This window comes from Schistocerca gregaria, chromosome 9 (genome assembly GCF_023897955.1).
Source record: "Schistocerca gregaria isolate iqSchGreg1 chromosome 9, iqSchGreg1.2, whole genome shotgun sequence".
Lineage (NCBI taxonomy): Eukaryota > Metazoa > Arthropoda > Insecta > Orthoptera > Acrididae > Schistocerca > Schistocerca gregaria.
Window position 1 is genome coordinate 101969991 of NC_064928.1, and position 14138 is coordinate 101984128.

Below are 14138 nucleotides of genomic sequence, written 5' to 3' on the forward strand. Positions count from 1 at the left end.
GCTGACCATCGCCCGCGAGGGTGGTGGCGAGCTGGCAGAGGTTCCAATCTTCCAGATGAATAATCGTTCTGCATTGTCCCGGCTGACCATCGCCGGCGAGGGTGGTGGCGAGCTGGCAGAGGTCCCAATCTTCCAGATGAATCATTGTTCTGCACTGTCCTGGCTGACCATCGCCCAACAGGGTGGTGGTTAGCTGGCAGACGTTCCAATCTTCCAGATGAATAATTGTTCTGCATTGTCCCGGCTGACAATCGCTGGCGAGGATGGTGGCGAGCTGGCAGAGGTCCCAATCTTCCAGATGAATCATTGTTCTGCACTGTCCCGGCTGACCATCGCCGGCAAGAGTGGTGGCGAGCTGGCAGAGGTCCCAATCTCCCAGATGAACCATTGTTCTGCACTGTGCCCACTGACCATCGCCGGCGAGGGTGGTGGCGAGCTGGCAGAGGTCCCCATCTTCTAGATGAATAATTGTTCTGCACTGTCCCACCTGACCATCGCCGGCAAGGATGGTGGCGAGCTGGCAGAGGTCCCAATCTTCCAGATGAATCATTGTTCTGCACTGTCCCGGCTGACCATCGCCGGCAAGAGTGGTGGCGAGCTGGCAGAGGTCCCAATCTCCCAGATGAACCCATGTTCTGCACTGTCCCCGCTGACCATCGCGGGAGAGGGTGGTGGGGAGCTGGCAGAGGTCCCCATCTTCTAGATGAATAATTGTTTTGCACTGTCCCCGCTGAACATCGCCGGCAAGGGTGGTGGTGAGCTGGCTGAGGTCCCAATCTTCCAGATGAATCATTGTTGTGCACTGTCCCGGCTGACCATCGCCGGCAAGAGTGGTGGCGAGCTGGCAGAGGCCCCAATCTCCCAGATGAATAATTGTTCTGCACTGTCATGGCTGACCATCGCCGGCGAGGGTGGTGGCGAGCTGGCAGAGGTCCCAGTCTTCCAGATGAATCATTGTTCTGCACTGTCCCGGCTGACCATCGCTGGCGAGGATGGCGGCCAGCTGGCAGAGGTCCCAATCTTCCAGATGAATCATTGTTCTGCATTGTCCCGGAAGACCATCGCTGGCGAGGGTGGTGGCGAGCTGGCAGAGGTCCCAATCTTCTAGATGAATCATTGTTCTGCACTGTTCCGGCTGACCATCGCTGGCGAGGATGGCGGCCAGCTGGCAGAGGTCCCAATCTTCCACAGGAATCATTGTTCTGCATTGTCCCGGAAGACCATCGCTGGCGAGGGTGGTGGCGAGCTGGCAGAGGTCCCAGTCTTCCAGATGAATCATTGTTCTGCACTGTCCTGGCTGACCATCGCCCGCGAGGGTGGTGGCGAGCTGGCAGAGGTTCCAATCTTCCAGATGAATAATTGTTCTGCATTGTCCCGGCTGACCATCGCCGGCGAGGGTGGTGGCGAGCTGGCAGAGGTCCCAATCTTCCAGATGAATCATTGTTCTGCATTGTCCCGGCTGACCATCGCCGGCGAGGGTGGTGGCGAGCTGGCAGAGGTCCCCATCTTCTAGATGAATAATTGTTCTGCACTGTCCCACCTGACCATCGCCGGCAAGGATGGTGGCGAGCTGGCAGAGGTCCCAATCTTCCAGATGAATCATTGTTCTGCACTGTCCCGGCTGACCATCGCCGGCAAGAGTGGTGGCGAGCTGGCAGAGGTCCCAATCTTCCAGATGAATCATTGTTCTGCACTGTCCTGGCTGACCATCGCCCGCCAGGGTGGTGGTGAGCTGGCAGAGGTTCCAATCTTCCAGATGAATAATTGTTCTGCATTGTCCCGGCTGACAATCGCTGGCGAGGATGGTGGCGAGCTGGCAGAGGTCCCAATCTTCCAGATGAATCATTGTTCTGCACTGTCCCGGCTGACCATCGCCGGCGAGGGTGGTGGCGAGCTGGCAGAGGTCCCAATCTTCCAGATGAATAATTGTTCTGCACTGTTCTGGCTGACCATCGCCGGCAAGGATGGTGGCGAGCTGGCAGAGGTCCCAATCTTCCAGATGAATCATTGTTCTGCACTGTCCCGGCTGACCATCGCCCGCGAGGGTGGTGGCGAGCTGGCAGAGGTTCCAATCTTCCAGATGAATAATTGTTCTGCATTGTCCCGGCTGACCATCGCTGGCGAGGATGGTGGCGAGCTGGCAGAGGTCCCAATCTTCCAGATGAATCATTGTTCAGCACTGTCCCAGCTGATCATCGCCGGCGAGGATGGTGGCGAGCTGGCAGAGGTCCCAATATTCCAGATGAATCATTGTTCTGCACTGTCCCGGCTGATCATCGCCGGCAAGGGTGGTGGCGAGCTGGCAGAGGTCCCAATCTTCCAGATGAATCACTGTTCTGCACGGTCCCGGCTGATCATCGCCGGCAAGAGTGGTGGCTAGCTGGCAGAGGTCCCAATCTTCCAGATGAATCATTGTTCTGCACTGTCCCGGCTGATCATCGCCGGCGAGGATGGTGGCGAGCTGGCTGAGGTCCCAATCTTCCAGATGAATCATTGTTCTGCACTGTCCCGGCTGATCATCGCCGGCGAGGATGGTGGCGAGCTGGCAGAGGTCCCAATCTTCCAGATGAATCATTGTTCTGCACTGTCCCGGCTGACCATCGCCGCCAAGGGTGGTGGCGAGCTGGCAGAGGTCCCCATCTTCCAGATGAATAATTGTTCTGCACTGTCCCGGCTGATCATCGCCGGCAAGAGTGGTGGCGAGCTGGCAGAGGTCCCAATCTTCCAGATGAATCATTGTTCTGCACTGTCCCGGCTGACCATCGCCCGCGAGGGTGGTGGCGAGCTGGCAGAGGTTCCAATCTTCCAGATGAATAATTGTTCTGCATTGTCCCGGCTGACCATCGCTGGCGAGGATGGTGGCGAGCTGGCAGAGGTCCCAATCTTCCAGATGAATCATTGTTCAGCACTGTCCCAGCTGATCATCGCCGGCGAGGATGGTGGCGAGCTGGCAGAGGTCCCAATCTTCCAGATGAATCATTGTTCTGCACTGTCCTGGCTGATCATCGCCGGCAAGGGTGGTGGCGAGCTGGCAGAGGTCCCAATCTTCCAGATGAATCACTGTTCTGCACTGTCCCGGCTGATCATCGCCGGCAAGAGTGGTGGCGAGCTGGCAGAGGTCCCAATCTTCCAGATGAATCATTGTTCTGCACTGTCCCGGCTGATCATCGCCGGCGAGGATGGTGGCGAGCTGGCAGAGGTCCCAATCTTCCAGATGAATCATTGTTCTGCACTGTCCCGGCTGATCATCGCCGGCGAGGATGGTGGCGAGCTGGCAGAGGTCCCAATCTTCCAGATGAATCACTGTTCTGCACTGTCCCGGCTGATCATCGCCGGCAAGAGTGGTGGCGAGCTGGCAGAGGTCCCAATCTTCCAGATGAATCATTGTTCTGCACTGTCCCGGCTGATCATCGCCGGCGAGGATGGTGGCGAGCTGGCAGAGGTCCCAATCTTCCAGATGAATCATTGTTCTGCACTGTCCCGGCTGATCATCGCCGGCGAGGATGGTGGCGAGCTGGCAGAGGTCCCAATCTTCCAGATGAATCATTGTTCTGCACTGTCCCGGCTGATCATCGCCGGCGAGGATGGTGGCGAGCTGGCAGAGGTCCCAATCTTCCAGATGAATCATTGTTCTGCACTGTCCCGGCTGATCATCGCCGGCGAGGATGGTGGCGAGCTGGCAGAGGTCCCAATCTTCCAGATGAATCACTGTTCTGCACTGTCCCGGCTGATCATCGCCGGCAAGAGTGGTGGCGAGCTGGCAGAGGTCCCAATCTTCCAGATGAATCATTGTTCTGCACTGTCCCGGCTGATCATCGCCGGCGAGGATGGTGGCGAGCTGGCAGAGGTCCCAATCTTCCAGATGAATCATTGTTCTGCACTGTCCCGGCTGATCATCGCCGGCGAGGATGGTGGCGAGCTGGCAGAGGTCCCAATCTTCCAGATGAATCACTGTTCTGCACTGTCCCGGCTGATCATCGCCGGCAAGAGTGGTGGCGAGCTGGCAGAGGTCCCAATCTTCCAGATGAATCATTGTTCTGCACTGTCCCGGCTGATCATCGCCGGCGAGGATGGTGGCGAGCTGGCAGAGGTCCCAATCTTCCAGATGAATCATTGTTCTGCACTGTCCCGGCTGATCATCGCCGGCGAGGATGGTGGCGAGCTGGCAGAGGTCCCAATCTTCCAGATGAATCATTGTTCTGCACTGTCCCGGCTGACCATCGCCGCCAAGGGTGGTGGCGAGCTGGCAGAGGTCCCCATCTTCCAGATGAATAATTGTTCTGCACTGTCCCGGCTGATCATCGCCGGCAAGAGTGGTGGCGAGCTGGCAGAGGTCCCAATCTTCCAGATGAATCATTGTTCTGCACTGTCCCGGCTGATCATCGCCGGCGAGGATGGTGGCGAGCTGGCAGAGGTCCCAATCTTCCAGATGAATCATTGTTCTGCACTGTCCCGGCTGATCATCGCCGGCGAGGATGGTGGCGAGCTGGCAGAGGTCCCCATCTTCCAGATGAATAATTGTTCTGCACTGTCCCGGCTGATCATCGCCGGCAAGAGTGGTGGCGAGCTGGCAGAGGTCCCAATCTCCCAGATGAACCATTGTTCTGCACTGTCCCAGCTGACCATCGCCGGCGAGGGTGGTGGCGACCTGGCAGAGGTCCCAATCTTCCAACGTTTCGGAGAAGCACAATGGTGTAAGTATCCATCAGTTATGACTGCACATCACGACTAGTAGTGGCTGAGGGAACTGTGATATCGCAACAGTACTTCATGGACATTCTGTTTCCTCATGTGTTACCTCTCATGTGGCGGTATAATAGTGATATTTTTCTCCAGGACAATGGTCGTCCACTTACGGCTCATGACTCTGTGAACTGGGAGGGTAATCTACGATAATGATGGAACCTGAAGAGCCGGCCGCGGTGGTTTCGCGGTTCTAGGCGCGCAGTCCGGAACCGTGCGACTGCTACGGTCGCAGGTTCGAATCCTGCCTCGGGCATGGATGTGTGTGAAGTCCTTAGGTTAGTTAGGTTTAAGTAGTTCTAATTTCTAGGAGACTGATGACCACAGCAGTTTAGTCCCATATTGCTCAGAGCCATTTGAACCATTTGGAACCTGAAGAAATCAATTAAAATTTATACTCCCTCTTCGTTGACGAGATTTCCATCTATCGCAGTTCTCCGTGGAATTTTCTCATTGAGCGGCGTCATCAGTGATGTCTCGATCGTCTTTACAAACGGAGTATCGACAATGACTTTCGCTTTTATATGGATTTCCGGCTGTGCAACTGGTTTCTTCCGCCGTCTTTATATCTTGGGCCTCTTGCTCTTCTGTTCGTTGAAACTACGAAGTCCTGGGACTTATCCTCGATACGAAACTTTCTTCGTCCTTCCATTTGTCCTAAGCAGTACTTCCTGGGGAGCGGATCGGACACCCTCCTCCATTTGTATCGATCCCTTTTCTGTTGGAAATTAGACTATGGGTGAAACTTCCTGGCAGATTAAAACTATGTGCCGGACCGAGACTCGAACTCGGGACCTTTGCCTTTCGCGGGCAAATGCTCTAACAACTGAGCCACCCAAGCATGACTCATGCCCCATCCTCACAGCTTTACTTCTGCCAGTACCTCGTCTCCTACCTTCCAAACTTTACAGAAGCTCTCCTGCGAATCTTGCAGAACTAGCACTCCTGAAAGAAAGCATATTGCGGAGACATGGCTTGGGTGGCTCAGTTGGTAGAGCACTTGCCCGCGAAAGGCAAAGGTCCCGAGTTTGAGTCTCAGTCCGGCACATAGTTTTAATCTGTCAGGAAGTTTCATATCAGCGCACACTCCGCTGCAGAGTGAAAATCTCATTCTGGAAACATCCCCCAGGCTGTGGCTAAGCCACGTCTCCGCAATATCCTTTCTTTCAGGAGTGCTAGTTCTGCAAGGTCCGCAGGAGAGCTTCTGTAAAGTTTGGAAGGTAGGAGACGATGTACTGGCGGAATTAAAGTGTGAGGACGGGGCGTGAGTCGTGCTTCGGTAGCTCAGTGGTAGAGCACTTTCCCGGGAAAGGCAAAGGTCCCGAGCTCAAGTCTCAGTCCGGCACATAGTTTTAATCTGCCAGGAAGTTTCATATCAGCGCACACTCCGCTGCAGAGTGAAAATCTCATTCTGTAGACTATGGGTGTTTCGTTTATGCAGCCGTATCAATACCATCCAACATAGTGGCATCTATTTGGTCATTACACAACCCGTTATGGAGTAGTCGCCGAGCTACCGCTGTCATATCGCCGTGAATTTCCTCTCGGCAGATACGCATGCAGTTTGTGTGCCATGCCTGGCCACCCATCCTATGCCTCCTTCTTTGATGACTCCTTTGATCGCCAGTGTAGGGCGCGTCCGTCTTCTGTTACCTCCTGGAGTTCGCTTTCGGCTCTTGCTCCGACAGCTTAACTTCTCGCTCCCTGCCACTTTCCCTGTTGGTGTAAACTCTTCACCACCTTGGCGTCCTGGAGCGGCCTGTGTTCACCTCGGCCTTCATTCGCTTCCTAAAGACACTATTACAGCCTTCTTCTGTCACCGTAAGTTTCACGACCTTTGCACAAAAATTCGCTATAGTACGGCGTGCCTTCGCCGTTGGCACCGACGTTTTTCTGTACCGGTTTATGGAACACTGCTCACAAGGGAACCTCCCCATCGCACCCTACTCAGATTTAGTTATAAGTTGGAACGGTGCATAGGCCTTGAAAAACTGAACACAGGTCAGTCGAGAAAACAGAAAGGAGTTATGTGGAACTATGAAAAAAATAAGCAAAATATACAAACTGAGTAGTCCATGTGTAAGATAGGCAACATCAAGGATAATGCGAGGTCAGGAACGACGTGATCCCCGCGGTTAGCGTGAGCAACTTCGAAACGAGAGGTCCTAGGTCCAAGTCTTCCCTCGAGTGAAAAGTTCAATTTTTTACTTTCCGACATTTATCAAAGTTCAGGCACTCACACATAATCAACTTCGCTCTCCAAAATTCAGATTTGCTCGGACGTATGCAGTATTTGACGGTCTACACACGGAAAAATTGAAAACGTTAAAAACATATGTTTTGACAGAGCACAGGGAAAACTGTGGGACTGTGAAACTGTTGCACTCATTTGTTGCAGTTTATGTGACAAACTCTTACGTTTTCATCACTTTTTGGGAGTGATTATCACATCCACAAGAAAACCTAAATCGTGCAAGGTAGAAGAATCTTTTTACCCATTCGCCAAGTGTACAAGTTAGGTGGGTCGACAACATATTCCTGTCATTTGACGCATATGCAGTCACCATTCTCATATCAGACGTATTTTCCTGTGGAGGAATCGGTTGACCTATGGCCTTGCGATCAAATGTTTTCGGTTCCCATGGAGAGGCACATCCTTTCGTCTACTCATCGCACGGTTTTGCGGTGCGGTCGCAAAACACAGACACTAAACTTATTACAGTGAACAGAGACGTTAATGAACGAACGGACAGATCATGTTGTTGTGGTCTTCAGTCCTGAGACTAGTTTGATGCAGCTCTCCATGCTACTCTATCCTGTGCAACGCTTCTTCATCTCCCAGTACCTACTGCAACCTACATCCTTCTGAATCTGCTTAGTGTATTCATCTCTTGGTCTCGCTCTACGATTTTTACCCACCACGCTGCCCTCCAAAGCTAAATTGGTGATCCCTTGATGCCTCAGAACATGTCCTACCAACCGATCCCTTCTGCTGGTCAAGTTATGCCACAATCTTCTCTTCTCCCCAATCCTATTCAATACTTCCTCATAATTATGTGATCTACCCATCTAATCTTCAGCATTCTTCTGTAGCACCACATTTCGAAAGCTTCTATTCTCGTCTTGTCTAAACAATTTATCATCCATGTTTCACTTCCATACATGGCTACACTCCATACAAATACTTTCAGAAATGACATCCTAACACTTAAATCTATACTCGATGTTAACAAATTTCTCTTCTTCAGAAACGCTTTCCTTTCCATTGCCAGTCTACATTTTACATCCTTTCTACTTCGACCATCATCAGTTATTTTGCTCCCCAAATAGCAAAACTCCTTTACTACTTTAAGTGTCCCATTTCCTAATCTAATTCCCTCAGCATCACCCGACTTAATTCGACTATATTCCATTATCCTCGTTTTGCTGTTGTCGATGTTCATCTTATATCGTCCTTTCAAGACGCTATCCATTCCATTCAACTGCTGTTCCAAGTCCTTTGCTGTCTCTGACAGAGATACAACGTCATCGGCGAATCTCAAAGGTTTTTTTTTCCTCTCCATGGATTTTTATACCTACTCCGAATAATTTTTCTTTTGTTTCCTTTACTGCTTGCTCAATATACAGATTGAATAACATCGGGGAGAGGCTACAACTCTGTCTTACTCCCTTCCCAACAACTGCTTCCCTTTCATGTCCCTCGACTCTTATGACTGCCATCTGGTTTCTGTACAAATTGTAAATAGCCTTTCGCTCCCTGTATTTTACCCCTGCCACCTTTAGAATTGAAAGAGATTATTCCAGTCAACATTGTCAAAAGCTTTCTGTAAGTCTACAAATGCTAGAAACGTAGGTTTGCCTTTCCTTAATCTTTCTTCTAAGATAAGTCGTAAGGTCAGTATTGCCGCACGTGTTCCAACATTTCTACGGAATCCAAACTGACCTTCCCCGAGGTCGGCTTCTACTAGTTTTTTCATTCGTCTGTAAAAAATTCGTGTTAGTATTTTGCAGCTGTGGCTTAGCCTTGAACCGAGGACCTCTCGTACCGCAGCTGCTCACGCTAACCACGGGTCCACGGCGCTCCTGGGCTCAGACTATCCTTGATGTTGCCTAACTTGCGCATGGACTACTCAGTTTGTACATTTTGCTTATTTTTTTCGTAGTTCCTCACAACTTCTTCCTGTTTTCTCGACTGATCTGTGCTCTGTTTTTCAAGGCCTATCCACTGTGCCAACTTATAACTAAATCTGAGGAGGGTGCGATGGGGTCCGCGGCTCTTGGTCGTGTGGTAGCGTTCTCGCTTCCCACGCCCGAGTTCCCGGGATCGATTCCCGGCGGGGTCAGGGGTTTTCTCTGCCTCGTGATGGCTGGGTGTTGTGTGATGTCCTTAGGTTAGTTAGGTTTAAGTAGTTCTAAGTTCTAGGGGACTGATGACCATAGATGTTAAGTCCCATAGTGCTCAGAGCCGTTTGAACCATTTTTTGAAAGCTATCACTCGCTCACTCTTGAGGGAGCCACTGTGATGTTTATGTGGATTCCTGGTCACGTCGGGCTGACAGGAAACGAGGCCGCTGACGCTGCTGCCAAGGCTTCCACCCAGTCCAGTGGTCTCTGTGTTGTAGTCCGCCAGCAGGTGGTGTTACTTCGGCATCACCGCTAATCCTCCCTTCATGGAAACAAGCTTCGGGGAATTAAGCCTCTACCACTGGCTTGGACGACCACCTCTCGACCCTCTCGGCGTGAGGAGATCACTTTAACTAAACTGCGGGCTGGGCATTTTACACTACTGGCCATTAAAATTGCTACACCACGAAGATGAAGCGCTACAGACGCGAAATTTAACCGACAGGAAGAGGATGGTGCAATATGCAAATGATTAGCTTTTCAGAACATTCACACAAGGTTGGCGCCGATAGAGACACCTGCAGCGTGCTGACATGAGGAAAGTTTCCAACCGATTTCTCATACACAAACAGCAGTTGACCGGCGTTACTTGGTGAAACGTTGTTGTGATGCCTCGTGTAAGGAGGAGAAATGCGTACCATTACGTTTCTGACTTTGATAAAGGTCGGATTGTAGCCTATCACGATTGCGGTTTATCGTATCGCGACATTGCTGCTCGCGTCGGAGGAGATCCAATAACTCTTAGCAGAATATGGAATCGGTGAGTTCAGGAAGGTAATACGGAACGCCGTGCTGGATCCCAACGGTCTTGTATCCCTACAATTCAAGATGACAGGCATCTTATCCGCATGGCTGTAACGGATCGTGCAGCCAAGTCTCGATCTCTGAATCAACAGATGGGGACGTTTGCACGAAGAGTTCGACGACGTTTGCAGCAGCATGGACTATCAGCTCGGAGACCATGGTTGCGTTACCCTTGACGCTGGATCACAGACAGGAGCGCCTGCGATGGTGTACCCAACGACGAACATGGGTTCACCAATGGCAAAACGTCATTTTTTCGGATGAATCCAGGTTCAGTTTACAGCATCATAATGGTCGCATCCGTGTTTGGCGACACCGCGGTGAACGCACATTGGAAGCGTGTATTCGTCATCGCCATACTGACGTATCACCTGACGTGATGGTATGGGGTGCCATTGGTTACACATCTCGGTCACCTGTTGTTCGCATTGACGGCACTTTGAACAGTGGACGTTACATTTTAGATGTGTTACGACCCGTGGCTCTACCCTTCATTCGATCCCTGCGAAACCCTACATTTCAGCAGGATAATGCACGACCGGATGTTGCAGGTCCTGTACGGGCCTTTCTGGGTACAGAAAATGTTCGACTGCTGCCCTGAGCAGCACATTCTCCAGATCTCTCACCAATTGAATACGTCTGGTCAATGGTGGCCGAGCAACTGGCTCGTCACAATACGCCAGTCACTACTCTTGATGAACTGTGGTATCGTGTTGAAGGTGCATGGGCAGCTGTACCTGTACACGCCATTCAAGCTCTGTACACGCCCAGCCGTATAAAGGCCGTAATTACGGCCAAAGGTGGTTGTTCTGGGTACTGATTTCTCAGGATCTGTGCACCCAAATTGCATGAAAATGTAATCACATGTCAGTTCTATATAATATATATAATATATTTGTCCAATGAATACCCGTTTATCATCTTCATTTCTTCGTGGTGTAGCAATTTTAATGGCCAGTAGTGTATTTTTAACCAAAGCTATTTGTTAAATGATGCTCCCCCAGTACTATGTGTTGATTGCCCTCAACATCTGACGGTTCGCCATTTCCTGACGGAGTTCCCTTTTCTTAACCACTTACGTTCTCATTTATATTTGCCGTTGAGTTACTGGCCGTTTTAGCGCACGACGCGGGGGTTGTCGACCACGTTTTACTTTTTATCCGTCGCATCAATATGGCGAAGGACATTTAATCTTTAGTTCAAGACCCCCATTTCTCTATGCCGTATTTTATGGTCCATGTTTTTAACTGTCTTTCCTTCCTTCCTTAACGAGTAAACGTTTTTAGCTCCATTTTTCTCTTCGTATTTTCCGGTTCTGACGCTTGTTGTTTTTACGCCCTAAAACAAAACAAAACAAACCAAAGCACTATAAATAACACAGCTCAAGGGCCTACCCTAGTCCAATTCCCTCCCTAACACAAACTTCACTTCACATCTTCATATTTATGGGAGGGTAATGCTGAAATACTGCGTGAAGAGTCGAAACAAGGCCCCGGGTGTGGACAACATTCCATTAGAACTACCGACGGCCTTGGGAGAGCCAGTCCTGACAAAACTCTACCATCAGGTGAGCAAGATGTATGAAACAGGCGAAATACCCTCAGATTTCAAGAAGAATATAATTCCAATTCCAAAGAAAGCAGGTGTTGACAGAAGTGAAAATTATCAGTTTAATAAGTCACAGCTGTAAAATACTAACGCGAATTCTTTACACACAAGTGGGAACACTGGTAGAAGCCGACCTCGGGGAAGATCAGTTTCGATTCCGTAGAAATGTTGGAACACGTGCGGCAATACTGACCTTACGACTTATCTTAGAAGAAAGATTAAGGAAAGGCAAACCTACGTTTCTAGCATTTGTAGACTTACAGAAAGCTTTTGACAATGTTGACTAGAATACTCTCTTTCAAATTCTAAAGGTGGCAGGGGTAAAATACATGGAGCGAAAGGCTATTTACAATTTGTACAGAAACCAGATGGCAGTTATAAGAGTCGAGGGGCACGGAAGCAGTGGTTGGGAAGGGAGTGAGACAGGGTTGTAGCCTCTCCCCGGTGTTATTCCATCTGTATATTGAGCAAGCAGTAAAGCAAACAAAAGAAAAATTCGGAGTAGGTATTAAAATCCATGGAGAAGAAATGAAAACTTTGAGGTTCACCGATGACATTGTAATTCTGTCAGAGACAGCAAAGGACTTGGAAGAGCCGTTGAACGGAATGGACAGTGTCTTGAAAGTAGGGTATAAGAAGTAGTAGTCGAATTAAGTTGGGTGATGCTGAGGGAATCAGATTAGGAAATTAGACACTTAAAGTAGTAATGGAGTTTTGCTATTTGGGGAGCAAAATAACTGATGAAAGTCGAAGTAGAGAGGATATAAAATGTAGACTGGCAATGGCAAGGAGAGCGTTTGTGAAGAAGAGAAATTGGTTAACATTGAGAATAGATTTAAATGTCAGGAAGTCGTTTCTGAAAGTATTTGTATGGAGTATAGCCATGTATGGAAGTGAAACGTGGACGATAAATAGTTTGGACAAGAAGAGAATAGAAGGTTTCGAAATATGGTGCTACAGAAGAATGATGAAGATTAGATGGGTAGATCACATAACTTATGAGGAAGTATTGAATAGGATTGGGGAGAAGAGGAGTCTGTGGCACAACGTGACAAGAAGAAGGGACCTGTTGGTAGGACATGTTCTGAGGTATCAGGGGATTACAAATTTAGCATTGGAGGGCAGTGTGGAGGGTAAAAATCGTAGAGGGAGACCAAGAGATGAATGCATCAAGCAGATTCAGAAGGATGTAGGTTGCAGTAAGTACTGGGAGATGAAGAAGCGTTGCACAGGATAGAGTAGCATGGAGAGCTGCATCAAACCAGTCTCAGGACTGAAGACCACAAAACAATAACAACAATGCTGAGATACTGCAGGGCTCAGTACTGTAGTTCAAATGGCTCTGAGCACTATGGGACTTAACATCTATGGTCATCAGTCGCCTAGAACTTAGAACTACTTAAACCTAACTAACCAAAGGCCAGCACACAATACCCAGCCACCACGAGGCAGAGAAAATCCCTGACCTCGCCGGGAATCGAACCCGGGAACCCGGGCGTGGGAAGCGAGAACGCTACCGCACGACCACGAGATGCGGGCGGTACTGTATTTCTATTGCCAATAGAATATATGTGAGGTCAGCTCAGAATTCACCTCCATCATAATGCCCGGTATCTCTGACATCAAGGACCAGTTACAACAATTGTGTGGCAGTTTTCCTCAGGAGATGATACAACAATTTAATGACCCTCTTCCCAACCGAATCGGTGCTTGCATCTAGGTCAGACGATATGCAACATCCATACTTACGTATGGGCTCATACTGACAAATTCTTTGTAAATCTGACTCGATTTCGCAATCACAAAAACGAAGTCACACACCCTCTCAACCCGCGAAGTTTCATTTCGTTTCCTCCTGCTCTTGTAGGTTCTTCACATTGTTTTGAGAGACAGTGTGTAAATATCTAATGAATACCAGTGTTTGGTTACAGCTTTCAGACTTTTTCTAACCTTTTACTCTTTTGCATTTACATATTCTTATGCACGTAGGTCTCCATCAACGTGGCCTGTCGCAGAGGCGTGACGAACGCAGTGGGCGTCTACCTGTGCGAGATCCGAACCTGGATCCTTGAGCCAGGGTTTTTGCATCGGCCTCCACCTTCGTTGACGGGCATTCCTGGCCCACTTATAGACTGTGTTTGGCCTCTACAGCAAGACACGAAGAACAGCTACAGTCGAAGTGAGAACAAGACGAACCAAAACAAGTTCTTCATGGTGAGAATCCAGCTAATGACGACAAATTTAACGACGAATTTGAACGTGTGGGGTGGTGCTGGGGAGAAGATAGATTCAACAGCTGGCAACAACAATGAGAAGGTGTTGTGCTGTGACCAAAATCTGTACCCCAGTGTGTAGTTCATATACAAGAAGTCCTCATGTGTGTATGTTTTGCGCATAATACATTTTTTCTATATGATTACGTGTTATTTAATTATTTGACTAGCTGAGCACCTTATTTCTTTCCCGTTTGTAACTATTAAACTATTATACAGGGTGAAAAGTATTTAAACCGACAAACTCTGAGAGGTTGTAGGGGACATTAAAACAAATATTTTTCCCTAATGTCATTTTTTCCTATG

At 49.4% G+C, this 14138-nt stretch overlaps 1 protein-coding gene across 1 annotated transcript in view; it reads left to right on the forward strand.

Moving 5' to 3' along the window:
• Positions 1–13914, forward strand: part of LOC126291449 (uncharacterized) — a 53608-nt gene extending 39694 nt beyond the window's left edge. The window contains exon 3 of the mRNA XM_049984963.1: positions 13549–13914. Coding sequence (XP_049840920.1) covers positions 13549–13914 — 366 coding nt within the window. The remainder of the gene's footprint in view (positions 1–13548) is intronic.
• Positions 13915–14138: the final 224 nt, after the last annotated feature.